At 36.6% G+C, this 18,827-nt stretch overlaps 1 protein-coding gene across 2 annotated transcripts in view; it reads right to left on the minus strand.

Moving 5' to 3' along the window:
• Nucleotides 1-2,795: 2,795 nt before the first annotated feature.
• IKZF2 (IKAROS family zinc finger 2) overlaps nt 2,796-18,827 on the minus strand; it is a 140,842-nt gene continuing 124,810 nt past the window's right edge. For both annotated transcript variants that reach the window (XM_080670092.1, XM_080670091.1), the window contains exons 6-8: nt 17,450-17,587; nt 9,593-9,736; nt 2,796-6,912 (exon numbers count right to left, since the gene is read on the minus strand). In XM_080670092.1, coding sequence (XP_080526218.1) covers nt 6,188-6,912; nt 9,593-9,736; nt 17,450-17,587 — 1,007 coding nt within the window. In that variant the 3' untranslated portion in view covers nt 2,796-6,187. The remainder of the gene's footprint in view (nt 6,913-9,592; nt 9,737-17,449; nt 17,588-18,827) is intronic.

Consider the following 18,827-nt stretch of genomic DNA (forward strand, 5'->3'; position numbering starts at 1 on the left):
AAACTAAAAGCAGAAGCAATCATCCTAGAATTGCAAATAACACATGGTCTAAAAGCTCTGACTAGTAAGAACAAATGTGGAGCCTGGAGTGTCCCTCTAAACCTGGAATAATATTAGAGTGCTGTTAAAGCATTTTCTCCCAACTGGGGAAGAGTTAAGACTTTTGCTTTAAATTTTTGACATCTTCCTAAATATTTGCAAAAATTGTTTCACCTCTGATAATATACACTTTCGAAGGAAAACCAAATCAGAATACAAAATTCAACAAAAAAGGAAGGCAAACATACCATATGATGATTACATAATCTCTGAAGTCATATTTTAGGTACCCAATATTTGAAAGGGAAAGTAACACAAAGGTTATATACCTTACTATTTTTATCCCAAGTACTTTTTTTTTAAATACAAAACTATACTTGAGTATAAAAATATGTCAGCAGATTATACAGCCAACAGAAATCACGCACAAAAAATTAAGACTTAAGAGACCCATGAATTAAAAATAGGAGTTGAGCTAATCTTCAAACTAGTAGGGGGAAAAGAGAGGCAGAGACTTCCAAAGACAATGATGGAAGCGATATGGACAGAGAGGAGAAAGGGGGGGAGGACAGCAGACAAAATTTAAGAAGAGACAACAAGGAGAATTTGTTACACAGGAAGGGGACATGATTTATGTTCAAAATCTGAGGGTGCTTGACAGTCATTTTTTTAAAATCACAGTTTCAGAAATGGAACTACTTAAAAAAAACACAAAAGGATAAAACAACAAAAACAAAACCCAGAGTCCTTCCCTTATTACAGTGTATTCAATGTTCTAAATTCATTTCCAGTAAATTAAATTAAGTAGAATTCTGGTAAGTGCATAGAAGGGGATTCAGTGACCTCCACCCATCGGAGAAGTTTTTCTTACCGGGTGTCACTTGAGGTAATTTGAAGGCCCAATTAACTGCAAACTGGCTTGTCTGTACCTATACGAAGTTATATGCCATACTTTATGTGGTTTAGCAGAGGGCCTCTATATTTTATATTTTATTCACAATAAAAAGGACATTGTAGAAAACTAGCCATTCACATACTATTCTCTGTATGGGATAAAGGTTATTTCACAACAAATTTATACAGAAAATATACAAATGCAATGTTACGGGAGAAAAACCCCATGAACAGAATTAAGAACTTATTTCTAAGAGTGCCTGTGAAAAATATCCATAAACTTACAATACAGCAAGAGAAAACTAAAAAGCCAGAAATAGAATGTTACATGAAAACCTTATGGAAATTTCAAAATTTTAGGTTTCTGCAAAAAATGTAAAAATAGTTAAGGTATCATTATTTGGCCTAGCAATACACTATGAATAAAGAAACACTAGCATATCACAGCTTCTTGGTCATATGACATTTGCTTTGTATAACAAGCAGCTTATTATTACTATTATTATTATTATTTTTATTTTTAAAAAGCTGTCATATCCTTGCATTCCTTGCAAGTAATACACAACCATGGTAGGAAACCATTTGAGATTATGCTTTGGAGAATAGCAGTGTGATCTGACTGTTCAGTTTTATTTTGTTCAAGGAGAATTAATTACCTGCTTCTTTACATTATTTCATTAAACATTAACAGATCAGAAGACTGAGGTTCTAAGACTAGCACAATGCTAGTCCTTAGATGAAATTCCAAACAATACTCTGTTTTATTGAGCAAAAACCCCACTAATAATGTCTTGCATAATATCAGAACTTATTTTTCCTTAAAAACAAAACACATACCATAATGCAATTCACAGCTAAAATTTCCATCTACCTGATATTTCACCAGCATAACCTTGTAATGGCATTCGGAAATACTATTTAACTAAAAAGACAAAATCTGGTTTCAAAATTTTCATTGACTTTGCACAGATGAGCTGAAAGTCTCTGTATTGAAAATTCTTTTAACAGTGTTGCCCTAAAAAACATGAAGATAAATTATATAGTGCTCAATTTTAAGTGATTTTTAAAAATACACAGTAAAAGTGTTGTAGAGGTACAACAGCTAATCAACACTCTCTCAATGCATTTTAAAAAGGCACCAATATAAAAAATTTTCCAAGTATTTAATACATTAAATTCAGGATCTTAAGAGACCAGTTACTGAATATTTTAATTATTTTGCAGAAACTGGAGGTTTAAAAACATTTGATACCTTTCCTATATACAAACTACACCTTCTCCACCACTCTTTTTTTCCTGTGCATTTGGGGAATTCCTGTTTTAGAATAGTTTTCATAAAATAGTATTTGTTGCAATAATATGTAAAATGTAGGTAAAGATGATCACAAATGCAACATTCCTTTTTGTAAAATCAACACTTTAAAGTTGAAAAATAACACAGCCAGTACCTTATAATCTAAGTTCTGTCTTGAAACTAAGGCCATCCAGATTTTTTGTTTGTATTTTTGCAGCCTTTTCTTTTTCTACTTTAAGGAATGATTTTGGAGATAAAATGAATTAACAGTGGAAAATAAATAAACCAATTTTCATTGAAATGCCTTCACTGGTTTAAATCTTGTGAAATATTTACATAAAATATCATAAAGTCTTCAGGGTGGTTGTGTGAGGTGTACAACACAGACACAAAACAATACCAAGATCACTAAAATATTCTTATCCTTGTCCATCTGTCAACACATAGCAGTTGAGAATTTCTTTCTTCTGTATCTTCCTATCCAAAAGTAATTTGTTTCCTTCTCTTTGGAGATGATATAAAATCGGCTTAAAAATCTCTACTTTTTTTTTTTTTTTTTTTTACTGTTTTGATTTCTTCTGAAGTAGATAGTAAAGACCCAACTTTCAATAGTTGCCAAATAGTCCTAGAGACACACTAGTAACCTCTTTAATATTTCTTAATATGATCTGGTAAGAAGAAAGCTCAGGCATTAACAGTAGTTAGCTCTCTATATGCTCTTGCAACATAGCCGACCACTCTAATTGCTTCTTTTCATAAATTTTCTTTAAAAGACTGTATGTGTGATAGATAATTGCTTCTATGGTGTAGGAGACACTCTCCACTTTGTAGCCAAATCTAAATCCTGGTCTCTTATTCTCCCATTTTGTACCCCAGAATATTCTCAACGGAATGTTTCAGCAACTCGAAATTGCTTCCGATCTGCTGATTGGTCACTGCCACTGTTGTAAAAAGTCAGGTTAGAATGGCTTTTTAAGTGATTGACCACCAATAGAGAGAGGCTGCAGATTTCTCCAGCAAGAGCTGGAGAGAAAATTCTGGGCAAAATTAGGGCAATGCAATATGATGAATTTCTGAATTTTTGCCAACATGGAAAACACAGAAACTAACCCATTTTCATGTCCCTTAAAAACTCTGTATTATAAAATCTCAGCTGAAAAAACTGGGCATAAAACTGTTCTATAAAACATGATTTATTTGGTGTCTGACCCCCATACTTATTTTTAGGTGCTACCACCTTGCTTATTTCCTTTAGTGAAGAAGAGGCATGCAAATATAGCAATCCAGATTTCCCAGAAAGCACCGTGTCCACAGGAATTCTTCCTACCCTACACACTGGAATCGACCTTGTCCTCATTTGTCCTGGCCACACCCTGAGCCATCTTTACCTCTTTCTGGTCCTCATATCATGAGGCTAAGAAAGTACAAGCACACACTTGTAGCAAATGTGCTTGCATAAATACCAAGTCCCTTTGATAAAATAGATCCCTAAAAAGATAAAATCAGAAAAGGAGAGTGCATGAGTCTTGTCTTCATGGGGCACTATACAACTCTTTAGATCCTCCTAAATTCAGTTCCATCCCAGGACAGGTACATAATTGTTCACACATTTTTTTTTTTTTATAAATTGGAAGCAGGAAGAAAATTGAGACAATGCCAGCAGAAATTCACACACAGCCAAAGTTATGAACATACTGACTGCCATCCAAATGTTTCTTTACATTGCGGTGAAACACAAAATCACTAATTTAAATGATTTACCTACCACCGAAAGGCAAAAATAAAATTTCAATTACTTATGATTGGTTAGGGTGGAGGGGGGAGGGCCTCAAAGACAAGCTTTGAGCTGTAGATTAATGCACCAATGTACCGAAGCATGCAAGAGAAAAAAAAATGATAGTTGACATTCTACTTAAAACATTTCACATCTCTGTTTTGGTGCTTCTCTTAGATTTAAGGAAACAGTTTGGACATTTCTCCAAGAATCATTACAGCAGGGGCTAGTAAAGGAGAGCTGAGTGGGGACCATTTTGCTTGGCTATGGCTGTCAGTGCTCAGAAGTTGCTTAAATAAGCAGATGGTGAATCTGCAAATGAGCAAAGAGCTGCGTCGAGACCAGAGGTGCTTATCTGTCCATCGTTCTCTAGTCTTGCTAATTCTCACATCATTCTGTATTAAGAAACATCCTATTTAATGATTTTTTTTAAAGCAGCTATCAGTGACTGCTAACAGAATGTCAGTATTCATAAATGGTTCTCGGATAATCCAGTCACCGGCAGGCTTGCCCTCTCTGAACACAAGCAGCGAGTTCTGCCTCCAAGTGTGTCTCCCACATGACCCGAATCAACCACTCCAGGTTGCTTCCCGCGAATGCTGTAGGACTGCAAAGAACACACAGAGCACCCACACACGTGAAATTGAAGTCTGCACGTGGACTATGGTAACATGTGCTGACTAAAGAGAAATTCTGTACTAAGGAGTTGAGATGCGTTTCTGACAAGGATTTACACAGAGTTGAAAGTTTTTGAGACCAAAAAAGTGCTGGACACATTTTCCCTTGGAGTGCAGTCACATTCTATACTCTAAGAATAAAGCTTTTTGTTTGTAAAAATAAGCTTTTTGTTTGTTTGTTTGATCTATAGTCCAATTATAATTGACACAGAAGTTCCCTTTCCTTGCACCAAAAGTGGTAGATGATATTATTGAAGAAATACCAGAATAAGTAGCCCTAGTTCCATAACCTTTGGGGTTCAAGTTACACATTCAGATCGAATTGGGAATTGCTCCATGGAGAGTTTGAAAGACATAGCCTACAGTAAGGTATATAAGATTTGCCGCTGGAAGAGTAAAAGATGAATGGACTATGGACAGAACACTGGGTGGTCACAGCTTGAAAAACACAAGTGAAAAGAGAAATATACCAGAAAAGGGATTTCTGAGTGGGTTTTTTCCCCCTACTGTTAGCCTAATTATATTTTTCTGCTGACTGGTTAACACTGATTAAATGCTGATAAAGTGACACTGGTAAGCACACTTTTAGAAACAAATATGTATACTATGTGGCCATCACATTACAAGGTTAAAAGAAAACTCCCCAAAGAAATTTATGAAAAAGTAGAGGTCCCTTCTGGAAACTTCAGACTGCCTCGTAGCCACTCTTAGACCATATGTTATTCTGAAAACTAGATAAAAATACTATTCATTAAAGGTGTTAAAAGTAAGGCTGCCAGGGTGTCTATAAAATGCCAGTCATCAAAACTATGGAAAAACAGTGCTTACGTTTAGAAAAATAAGATCCTAGGACCTCGGATGTACTGGAGGTGTCCTTTACTACCTGTAGTTTAAAAGTTTTGCTCTATGGTACAGTGTACCACACTGTGTTATAAATTCCATAGGGGAAGTAAACATAGAACCCTCAACAACAACCCATCCAAGGCGTTATCACCGAAAGTAACAGTGTGTTTCTGATCCATGATCTCTAGAGGAAAAACAAAACAGTTTACATTTTAAAACAAACTTTTCTTTGAAGCATTAAATTATTTATACCATTTTAAACTGCCGAAGTCCCACCCGGTAAACTAAACTTTCCTGCCTTCAAACACCATCCTGAACATCGGTGGCAAATCAGAATCTCTTAGGCGAATCTATAGGAATCAATCGATTTTTTTTTTCAAAGCACGATATGCCTTATCTCTATGCATGGCAGAAAAGAACTGCTCTTAAAATCCCCACAAAACAAGCCAAGTAATCAAGATCCCCTGTCCCTGTCCCTTCTGTTTCTTCCTAATTGTAATTAGGCAGAGCAAAGACATTGCGTCCACAAAATTAGAATTAATGACAGTAATAATATTAAAAAAAAAAAAGGTATGTCAACATCTTAGGGAAGGTGGGACTGTAAGTGCAGTATTTCTTCATGTGCAGTTTGTTACTTCATAGGGGTCCCCTTTGGAATGAAAAGGCCTAGTGGAATGTGTGCTCCCCTCGAACAATGTGTGATGAAAACTCATAACGGTCCTGGCTCCTGTAGCCACAGATGTTGCATTCCAGTGGGTCCCGGTAGCCATGGCAACCCATGTGAATGGTGTACATGACATGGTCTAGGAAAAGGACGCGGCAGTGCTCACACTTGAAGGCCCTAATCTGTTCTCCTTCTCCATTGAAGACTTTGTAGATGTCCTTCAAAGAGCCCTTGGGGGCCTTGGTGGTATCCAAAGCCTTGACATCCTCCTTCATGTAGGCTGGGCTTTGTTTCCTCTTGGGGTTTAAGGCAGGGTTTCCTTGGTAGGACTGGTGGTCATCGTGGCTGCTTTCTGAGTCAGTAGAATCCAGGCAGCTATTGCTGGGGGAGGCCTCTCTTTCCTGGGGTCGACTCTTTGGTCTGATGAGAGAGATCGGGCCATCCATGTTGTTCTCGTGACTATCGGAGGTTTCCCTGCTAATGGGTCTTTCTATCCTGTTTGGATGATAGACCTGAGAATAAGCTGAGCTCATCACTGGGGCCACCTCAGCGATTGTGCTTGGCGGGTGCTGCATCAGAGGGTGAAGGGCCTCAGCTCCAAGGTAGGTGATTGCATTGTTGATGGCTTGGTCCATCATATGAGACTGCATCAGCTCAGCCTCCTTCTCATATGTTAAGTTCATATCAAAGTGGATGTCTGGGTAGCTGAATCGCATGAGCTTTTCCCCTGAAAGAGGGAGGGGAAGAAAAGCAAAAAGGAAAAAAAAAAAGAAGGACACAACAAAATTAGTGGTTGGTTTACAAATATAGAAGTACAAATCAACTAATCAAATCCATGTTTCATAATATGGTATATCTTATTATTTAGACCAAGTATGTAGGCTCTTTAATTCTGCTGAGATTCACAGACACTCTAAACCTGCAAAAGGGAGTAGTAATAAAAATGGTACAAGCCATTTGTATTTGTTCTAATGCCATCGTGAAAATGCATCCAGCCTGAGAAGTATAAGTGAGTGTTTAATCTTATTTTCATTCAATATTAAAATTTCCACTTGTCTAGAGCTCAGCAAATATAGGAGAAAGAAAAATACCAGGTGAAAATAAGTCAGAGACTATGCTTGTTTTTAACATCAGTGACCAAGTCACAAAGATTAAAAAACTAGACTGATCTGGTTATAAAATCTGTCACCTCACTATTATATAGGGTTAATTTGGTTGATTTAGCTATATATTAAAAAACAATTTATTTTTTGTTAATCCTCACTTGAGAATATTTTTCATTGATTTTTAGGGAGAGTGGAAGAGAGAGGGAAAGACAGAGAGAAACATTTACGTGAGAGAAACACATCGATTGGTTGCCTCCTTCACGAGCCCTGACCAGGGCCCGGGCCACGTAGGGGTCTGCAATCAAGGTACATGCCCTTGACCAGAATTGAACCCGGGACCCTTTAGTCTGCAGACCAATGCTCTATCCTCTGAGCCAAAACAGCTAGGGTGTGAGATCAGTTATTAATATATTTATTGTGACACCAGTTTGTAAGTCTGTGAGATTTTCCCCAAAGTACTCGCAGCTATGTAGATATGGCTTCACTAGACAGTGGGATTTTACCAGGAGAAGGAGATAGAAGAACAACAAATCAGGAGAGTCAAGAATATTGGCAACAGAGTAGAAAAAGTGATGAGCCATGGAATGGAATTTGGATGAAAGGAGACTAACATATATGCAGAAAGCTCAGGGATCACTGGCTGAGAGGGCTTGGCAAGGTCAAAGAACAGTATTGAACTGAGGGACATAGTAAAAAGGAAATTATATTAAGTGTGGAATGATGAAATCTTCATTTCAGACATGGAAACAGTTAGTAGGCAATTGTTATATATTACTACTAAGGCAGAATCTAAATAAAGAAAAAAAACACCCCATCAAATTCCTAATAAAAATCTGAAGTCATTACTTTAGAATCAAAATGTAAATTAAAAAATCTGTCCCTCCTTTCTAAGGAATGTAATAAAATCAAATTGAGAATAGCATTTCTAAGTCATAAAAATGAGAATGTTTCAAAAAGCAAAGCTAAATAAATTCAGAAGACAAAAAAATAGTAACATATTTCATATTTTCCCAACTACACTAGTGTCTAGTTGAGATATAGGCTTTTAATGGACATCCATCAAATTAGTCAATTTTAAAAACAGATGAACTTCCATTTAAATAAAGAGAAAGAGACAGAAAATAAAGTCCCTGAGGGCCCATGGCAGGCCTCTGAATATACTCTCAAGGGCTTCACACTGACCTACTATGTGGTCCTTAAGGCTACCCTCTGCCTTCTCTCAATAAGCTCTGTCATTAATCTCTCCAACTTCCTTAAAGCGATATTTTGGTGATTTGTTAGTTCTTCAATTTTAGAGTGAAAGGAAACCTTCTCTGTGCTTATTGGAGTCATAGAATTTATTACCCTTTCCTCCCTGAAATAACCAAGATTTTCTCCCAATCACCATTCAACTCACATAAGATATTCCACATGATTTTTACAGTAGAATGTGAGAATCCATTAGAGTATTTTTTATTTCTTCTAATTTCTACCCTGTATAAGGTTTATAAAAATAGATATTACATATACAATCAATGGCAATTCTTCACTTTGAATCTCTACTATTCACACGGTCTTTAAAAATTAGATGCTTTTTGTATCCTCAGAGATACTTTATGACTTACAATATGCAAAATCATGCCCACTCTGAGTATATCAAAGAATATCTATGGGCTTGGAAATTAAAAAGATAAGTCTAATTCATCATATTTAATCTTTTCAGTTCAAAATCATAGGCTGGGTGAAAACAAAGATCCAAATATGAAACATCTTGAATGTAGGTTGCTGCATTATTTTTCTAGTGCAAAATTAAAAAAAAAAGAGAGAGAGAGGCTTCTCTTTATCCTAGATCAAGTACTAAACACATTAACATCATGTACAGGAACAGTTTAAAGACCTGGTGCTGAAGAAAATTTTAAAACACATGCAAAACTGGCTAACAGCCTACATCATTTCCCTTAAACATTATTTTTAATCTAAGTGAACATTTTATTTTTACATGCTATGTCAATTTATATATCATTTCATTTTGAGATAACAGCTTACTACTATCAGTCTTTCCTTTATTTCTCTTTCTTCAGCTCATATACTTAAGTCTGAGTGTGTGTCTGTGTATGTGTGTGTGTGTGTGTGTGTGTGCGTGTGCACGTGCAAGTATGATACACATGGAGTGGCATAAAGTAGAAAAGAATAATGGAGAGAAGAGACTAATGTTTATTTTATGAACTGAAATACATCATAGATACTTCCAATACATGGGAACATGTCTTTGCCCATTAAAAATCACCTTTTTAAAGAAATAAAAGCATTTGTAATGCTTACCCACAAACTTTTGTGGAGTGGAGCTTTTACGTTTTCCCATATTCCCCGTGAGCTTCTCTATGACAGCAGGTCTCTCAAAAGGCACCAGAGAAATATTGTTGTCCATAATAGGCTCTTGTTCCTTACAATCTTCTATAGGAGGTACTATATAAAACCATACAAAAAATGCAATCTGATAATTTCTTCAACACTTTAAAGGTATAAAGCTGAATTTGCCATCTCAACATGTGTTATACAAACATAAGCTGGTATGCTTGAGGAAAAGCAAGTAGAAAGATAACCTCCAGTGTTCAAGTCCCCGGTAGTTTTACTCTCACACACAGAGGATTTCTTTTTATCTGAGTCTCTCTCAGATCAATAGCATCAACTGTTGCCACTATTATGGGTGGCAAACATGTTCATCTCGCTTCTCATCTTATGCCCCTGAAAGTGTTTTTTAACAGTGATTAAAATCAATACTACTTTAAGACTGCACTATTCTCAAGGCTTTTGGAGTTTATTTTTGTAAAACAATTTAAGTCCACTAGTTTGCAGAAAAACTTTAACAGACACACAGAATAACATCACAATATTTGACCAGGTGGTTTTTTTTTCCACCCATGTATTTTCTTGTAACAATTTTTCTATTTGATGAGCTGAGTGAGCTGGTAGCCCCACTGAGCCTTCTGAAGGAGATTCCATTCTGAACACGCCGACTAAACTGGCTGCTTCATGATTGTAATTTATTTTAACAAGAGCTCTTCAGCAGGTTAAAGAATCCATTTCCAAACTGGCATATTTGCTCACTAACCTGCTCTAATGCATTCGGCATAAACTTTCCAATGCTGCTCCCTCTTCATCCCATTTCGTTAAGTTGCTATGGGCTAATATACTAGCTCATAGGTTATACATTGACATGCATAGTGTAGACAAAGAACTTGTAAAAGTTGTTTTTGAATAAAAATATTGTCAAAAACATTTAACCAAGGACAGATTTAACTAGGTAACATCTGAGGACAGACTGAGATCAGCTGATTAATACCATGTTCACAGGAAAGACCATAACTTATTGCTTCTTGATTACTGTTGCTTTCTCCAATTGTACCTGTGCCAATACTGTTTGGAAACCGAAGGGTTTCATATCTTAGGATATCATTACTTGTTCAGCATGCACTGTATAGTGATTTATTCTGCTCCTTGCATTTGCAAAGGATAGTTCACTGTGTGAAACACAATGCATCTCATTTATAAGGGCGGAAGCTAAAATAAAGTGAGAAAGCAAGAGATGAAAGTTAATAAAATCCAGTGCACAATTCAGGTGACCTAGTTAATAAGCAATACAGGTTGCATATTTTGAAAAACTGAAAAATAGCATCATAAAATTGTTTTCCTAAATTGGATATGTTTAAAGAGATTGACATTCAATCTAAAGTTTGGGATTAACCTAATGTAGTCTGGTAGGTGGGCCAGAAAAATTTAATCTTAAACCTCTGTTTTATAACAGAACCTCTGGTTACTAATGACAAGGGATTCTACAATTATTGGATGTTAGTTTGGAAAAAAAATTCCAAGAATAGATTCAGATACAAGGAAACGCTTTGCTCGTTTGTTGTACTGATATAATTAATAATATTACCGGGTGGAAAAAGTATGTCCTACATCATGTATGTCCTATCTTAGAAATAACTAAAATTGAAAAAGAAAAAGAACTTAAAAAGTAAAGCAAAGAGAGGATTCAAATAAGGGGGTACAGGAGGATGAAATGGCAGTGGTGACGTGGTGGCGAACCATGTAATTAGCTGCAGATTATTGTCAAAATCTTAACTTTTGTTTTGGGTGGCTTCTTGGGCACTTACTATATTATTTAAAAAGTACCTACAGACCAAATAACTATAAATCAACGATGAAAATATGTCACAGACCAAGATCCCAAATTAAAGGAGAGAAGAAAAAAAAAGGTTGTTGTAAATTTTGCTAAAAAACAGCAAAACTGGTTAACAGGGTTTGTCCCAAAAATGAATATACTAATTAGTTTTGAAATGAGTAGTCTAAAACTTAGCAGTTTTGCTCTAAGTCTCACCTTGAATTTTCATATTTGCACAAATTTAACATTCAAAACGAAACCTGGGTGTGGGAACTGTCCCACACCACATCCACCTCAATTCAGATGATTTGTCCCAAGTTCAATGAAGCTCGTGTGAACTGAAAACAATGACTTTGGCAGAGCTCTGGTCTAAATTGTGCGTTGCAAAAGTCCTTTACAGATCAGATGTTGATCCTGTTTCTACCATACTGACAACAATAACAACAACAATAAGAGCTGACATGTGTGAAGGATTTGCATTTAATAATTCATTTAATGCTTGCAATAACCCCCTGAGATACAACTGCCTTCTCCATTTTACAGGTGGGGAAACAAAGACCCAGAGATGTGATGTTATTTCCTCAGGGTCTAATCTGGTTATTAAGGAACACGGTATTTGAGTTGAATCTACATGGTCTAGTTCCAGGGACTAGGCTCTTAGCCACTATGCTGTAGTATTCTTTTTAGATGTAATTTGAATTTTGACTTTATATAAACAAGATCGACATATTTTTATGGTCTGCCATTGGGAAATATCTGATACATTTTCTCAATTACGTAACTAACCTGAACTTTTTGCTTTCACGAATCTGTGCATCTCATCAAAATGTTTCTGGATACACAGGATGGTGGGCAAAAGTAGGTTTACACATGGAAGTATATTTAGTTAACTCAATGCTGTGTTACTCCCATAGTGAGACATTCATCTAGGCTAAGAAAATACCAATATGCTAACTTCACCTGTTGGAGCAAACTTCATAACCAAATATCTTCTTTAGAGTTATTTTTAAAGATATAACCAGGATAAAAGTAGATTTATACTTGCATTATTTTATTATCTCATTTCATTGATAAATCATAAAGACAGAACCATGGTATGCCCAATACAGACTACTGTACTGAACAATCCACTTAAATTTCAAATTCCAAGAATACACAATCTGAGAGACCTAGATTAGGTCACGTGTCCATCCCGTGGCCAGAAGCAGGCCCGGCACCTAGACCTACAGTCCGCCATGGCTTCCTGCAATGGGAGACAGTTCTCTAAAGGGAAATGAAAGTCTTGTTATCAAAAGAAGAAGGAAGGTATGTAGGGCAGGCAAAAACAACAGAAGTCTTCTATATTCTCATACATTTTCTCCATGTTGCTGAAGCTAAAACAAACTTTTCAGTTATCTGAGCTATTTTCTTGAGAACATTGGACGGTGCTAATACTTGCTTTGGCTTCTGTCAAATCACTCTTTCCATTTTCAAACCTTCTGCTCTTACTCATCTTCATGGCCTTTTCTTTTTTAATTTTTTATTCCTGATGTGTTCTTGACCTTTTAGATATCTCACTATATTCTTAGCTATATAATTTTATAAAACTTGTTACTTTAGGCTACTATCTATATAATGATGGCTCCCACAACTTTATTTCCTACCCACCCTTCTCTCCAGATCTTTTTTTAGAAAAAAATTTTTGTCGATTTCAGAGAAGAAGGGAGAGGGAGAGAGAGCTAGAAACATCAATGATGAAAGAGAATCATTGATTGGCTGCTTCCTGCACACCCCCTACTGAGGACTGAGCCCGCAATCCAAGCATGTGCCCTTGACTGGAATTGAACCTGGGACCCTTCAGTCCGCAGGCCGAGGCTCTATCCACTGAACAAAACCAGCTAGGGCTCTCTCCAGATCTTGATATACATGCATATATCAAGAATATATATACATATACATATATCTATATCTAATATATATCTATACATACAATATTCTTCTTAGATTCACTTGGCTATTTCTAATAGGTACTTTAAGGATAATGTGTCGAAGAACTGAAATCTCAATTTTCCTCCCCAAACTTTCTCTTATTTTTCTAGTTTCCAACTAGAAACTGTGAATCGCACTACCTAGCTGGTCATCCATGCTAGATAATTGTGGCAGATTCTAGATTTCTTCCTTTCACCCAGTCTCTTCTTCCCTACCAGCTCTCCATATTTATGGAGAAAGAGGAGAGAGAGAGAGAGAGAGAGAGAGAGAGAGAGAGAGAGAGAGAGAGAGAGAGACCCCAAGTGTTTTAGATTGTACATCTACAGTTGCTCCCAATTACCTGACTTTTCTGGATATTGCAGGCCAGTAAGCACAACTAATCAGTAGACTGTTGCAATGGTCTACATGCCTCTATGTCAACTCTTCTGATCTATCTCCCATATTTCTAGTAATGAAATTTTAATGTAATAATTTTTTAGGATAAATTATAATTCTTCACTTAGTACATAGGACCTTTAATTCCCTGTTCATAGCCTAAATCTCTTAGCCTTACCACCTTCAAATGCTTCTTGCCCTTACAAACTGGGCTCTAATTATACATGGCTGCTTCTAGGCCCTTAACCTACCCTGCTCTTTTGGATTGCTATGTCTTCACACATGCTGTTCTTTCTGCATGAAACACCCTCCTCCACTTATTCAGCTGTCTATATCTCCTTTCAAAAGTCCACTCAAACATAACTTGCCCTAGAAATTCCTCTTGGATACTCAGAGGTGTGCCCCCCGTAACACTTACCACAGTGTTCTCACTGTAGGTTTACAGGTCAAATCCTTCCAAGTGTTTGTAAATGACCTTAGGGTAGAGATTGCTTTTTATTTGACTTTGTATCTGTAGTACCTTTAATGATGTGAGACAAACATACTAGTCAATGGATGCTTCCTAAGTGACGTAATGAAGGAAATGTTACCCAATGAAAATAGAGTGAAAAAGGGGACTAGAAGGTTTACAGGTTCCCAATATGTCTCCATACTTGCAATAAAGAAATTCTCTTTACCAAATAATCCAAATCATAAATTTAAAAAGCTCTATTTTTTCTTTAAAGTCAGCTATCTTTCTTCCAGTTTACACTTCCATTTTTGTCTTTGGGCAAGGGGAAAACTTAATTATATACTTTGATTTTTAAATCTTTTTCTTCAAGCTGAATAGACTTGAAAACTGAGCATAAAATAACTTTCAAATAAGATAATGTGCCATAAAGCCAAATTCATTATTATCTTTATTTTTAAAACTATAAGTCATTATATTTCCCGTTGCATCAAACTAAATAACTTTTCATTCTACCTGCTGACTATGTCTTCAGCGTTTCACCCTGTCCTCATCTGCTACTGCCAATTCCTCTTCTCTGCGGCACTCTCACTTCCCGTCTCTCCTAACATGCCAGTAAGGCATCCATCCTATATGCTACCTGGGTGCCATCTTTCTTTAGAAGACACAAATGAAGTTAAAGAATGCTGCTCTAACTTCAGACACTTTCTCGCTAGAAGAGCCAACATGGAAAGAACATGTTTGGGGAAAGAGAGGCTAGGAAATATAATTATGTCAGATATGAAAATAAAAGAATAGTAATTTCAAGGAGCTAATGGCAACCATAAGTATAGCAACTGCCATACATACCACAAGAAGAAAAGACACAAAAAAAAATAGAGAAGATGTAACAAGATAGTAAGAGAGGGAAGGGGATACAAATGATTTCATTGTGGCTCTGTTTAAAAGGAGACACATGTCAAGCAACGCATATGAGACAAGGTTCATGACGAACTCTAGCAGCATTCACCCATATTTTTTCTCATATGGCATTTATTAATTCCTACTTCATACATTCAATTCCCCACTAAGTATGCTAACAATTATATTATAATACACCTTGAAAAAGTACTGCAGTAAATGTCATCAATGTAATCTTAGGTGGTGAAATCAATATCCAATATTGAGGAACAAATATTTGGGACTATAAATGATATGGACACCTCCCTCCACCCCCTCCTTCTTGGCTTTGCCCCTGGTCTTCCCAGTACCTGAGGGTCTCCCTCAAGCCCCCCTCCCTTCTCCAGTGCACGTTCAGAGCCACCTGCAAAGGGCCTCTGCCGTGAAGACATAAGCAAGCTGGAAAGTGGGGCTGATGCTGAGGCTGCAGCTGTTTAGAAAAAAGTCTTTCCCCTTCCCAAAATATACCTGTTTAAACTGCTTGTCAGCACTTACTCTGTAACTGGTTAATCTGCCAACAGATAGTTAAATGTCTACTATATTTATGTATACCTATCTCCCTATAACAATATAAGGTCTTCTGGAGAGATTCCCTCCCATTCAGATGTGCGTGCGACCTAGAGTTTCATAAATAACTATGATCAGAAAAGCGAATTAATAAAATTACTAATCCAATCAAATGTCAAAACTGTAATAAGAGACCATTAAATGGCAAAAGTAGTAGAGCATAAGGTGTCTTTGGAAATTTGTGGCAAGCTTTGGCATGCACCCAAGCCTCTATAAGCTATTCTGCCTCAAGCCACCTCTACAACCAATACTTCAAACAGAAATAGTGTGCTTCATAGGCAAATGAAACCTCCAATGCCCAAATTAATGCCAGTAAATAACATAACTTTAAAGGGGATTGAACATTTACTACTTCTTAATATTTAATGCGCAGAAATGTACTAGTAAAGAGAACTATTTATTGGGTGTTTATTGCACACCCAATAACATTTAATTCTCATGCCAAGCCGATGAGTAACACACTCAGACATCACATAGCCAGACCAGGTTTGCTGGACTCACACCTCTTTAACCTCTTTGCTCTGGAACCTATGCTACCCTCATAAGCCCAGGTAATCCAAGCTTGCAATATCAAATTTGATAAGACTTAAAACAGAGAGGTTTTAAATTGTTTTAGTTAGTAATGATAACAATATAATAAAAAAAGAACTTGCAACCATGCCCAGAATTAAATCCGATCCTTTATATTATATAAACTAGCCTCAATGCAAAGACATGCTTCAATTATTCACGATAACAAAATATTTTAATTAAAAGGAATTCCCAACAACATATAATCACTAGCTATCCGATAAACACAGTTTCGTAGTATGCACCATATAAAACAAACAAAAAACCCACAAATAATCTCAGAGCTGTCTATAAATCACTCAATAGATATTTATACTTTAAAGGTGACTATAGCAGTCTCCAATTATTCTGTTTGATATTGGCCAAATCTTTTTATATAGCAGATATAAAAATACCAAAAGTTAAGATTTTTATATGTCTTGTATGGATAATAAGATAAAAAATATAATTAATAGGACCAAACAAGATGCCTCCAAATCTAAAGAAGTGAACTTAATAACTTTCTTGTGTAAGGCTGATTTACTCACATGAATTTTTAGAGTTATTAACTGATAAATCTTAGAGACTGCCTTCCATCTGCTACTGTGTATTCTGGAGATAAGGATGATTTGCTTGGGTTTTGATTTCTGTGCATGGAAGTGGTGCCTAATTTTGATCTAGTTTGTGCCTCACACTGCAGAATGAAAATCAATAATTTCCAAGATAATTCACAAGACATTTTGGAGAAAATTCCAATTATATCCACAATCACTTACCTAAGAGAAAGGCCCAAATAGCTAATTAAATCTTTCAGGAAGCCTGTAGACTTATGTGGAACCATGTCTAGCTATTTGAATATATACTACCTTCCTTTGGCATATTCCAGGTCACCTGCCATTATTAGGTTAATTAAAACACATGTTATGAGAACTAATTGGGGAGTATCACAAAAATTCCATACAGTCTGTTTGCAAAGGGTCCCAAAGCTCAACGCTTTTCAAATGCTTCAGAAGAGAATGCCATACAAAGCTAACGTGATCTAAAATTGTTTTAAACAAAGCAAGGTTTTTTTCCTTCGTGCTGAAGGGTAGACAGAACTATTTAACCCATACAAAACTCTAAAAGCAGTAGAGGGGGCGTGAACATTGTGAATGCCAGTTCTACCCACCGTGGTGACTCAGGACCTGCCCCGCAGCCTCCATGCTGACATTCTGGAGATAGTTGTGGCAGCGTTCTTTGTGCTCCTCCAGGGAACTGCGCTGCTTGTAGCTTCGTCCACAGTAGTTGCACTTGTGAGGTTTGCCCACTGCGAAGAGAAGGCGAGATGAGTGTGCTGCCAGTCTCCTCCGAAGCAAAATTAATAGCTAACTCCTGGTGGTGTGGAGGGAACATTTATAGGCTTTTCAGACTTAAATCTCTTCCTCCTCCACACTCTTAGATAATAAAATCTCCACCAAGACTAAAAGACAGAAAGAAGATAAGGCGGGTCGTACCTTCGGCGATAGGGGAAACACTGAATCAAATTCATGCTCTGACTGTATGCTACATGATCAATCTTCAAATTATCTGACTCTAACACTAACAGTGACTCTCACACAATTCTCAGCTTTGACTCATTCACAAGACAAATCAGGAATGCCCTAGATACATGACGAGAATTATCTTTTATTTTTTTTGGGGGGGTGGTGATAAGGACAGAGAATCTTACTGAAGAAAACTAAAATGTGACAACTCAAAATGTCATTGTTTAATGAGAAAATTATTCATGGGTACCAAGAAGACTAAAAGGAACTCAAGTGATGAGAAAAAGTACAGATAAAAGCAAGGTTTCTCTTTTCTTTCCACCTTGGTAATAGCTATTCACACATGCAAAACTTTGCAGCAGATAAAGCGTATTCTCCCACATCATCACTGTTCTTATATTACCAAGAATTAACCTACTAGGCGCTTTCAGTTAGGATTAACAATAACCAGTGAAGCCCTAACACAGTTATACAATGATGGTAAGTAATATTTTCCAACACATTTCACATTCAGGAAGTAACTTATTTCCTAATAGCCAGAGAGCTGTATTTCAGTATACCTGGTAAAATACTGTGATGACCGCTTAAAAAAAACAAAACAACACTTTACAATATTGATTAAGAAGGAAAAAAACACACATTGATGGAAAGAGGCATGTTTTGATGTATGACTGTTCACCTGGATATCACAGAGCACTTTGACTCTTGGTTTTGAAGAGTAAGGAGAAAAACATATGCCCCCCGGTGGTCTGTGCCTAGGCCCTCGGGAGTAAAGGCTGTGAGTCAGGTCAGGAGCTCTCTTTGACTCCCATATGCATTCCATTGTTTTGCCCACAGGACGCTCTTGTTCATGGCCAAATAGAGCATTCCTGAGTCCAGCCACCTTACGCACCAACGCTAGACACTGGTTATAAGTGGGGTTAAGATACTGTAACAAGGCCAGGTATTCATAGGTAGATAAAAGTTGCACTGTGCTGATTTTTGTTTTAAACAAAATAGATTGTATTTGAGATACACATAAAC

Source organism: Plecotus auritus (assembly GCF_963455305.1).
Source record: "Plecotus auritus genome assembly, chromosome: 5".
In the NCBI taxonomy this organism is placed as follows: Eukaryota; Metazoa; Chordata; class Mammalia; order Chiroptera; family Vespertilionidae; genus Plecotus; species Plecotus auritus.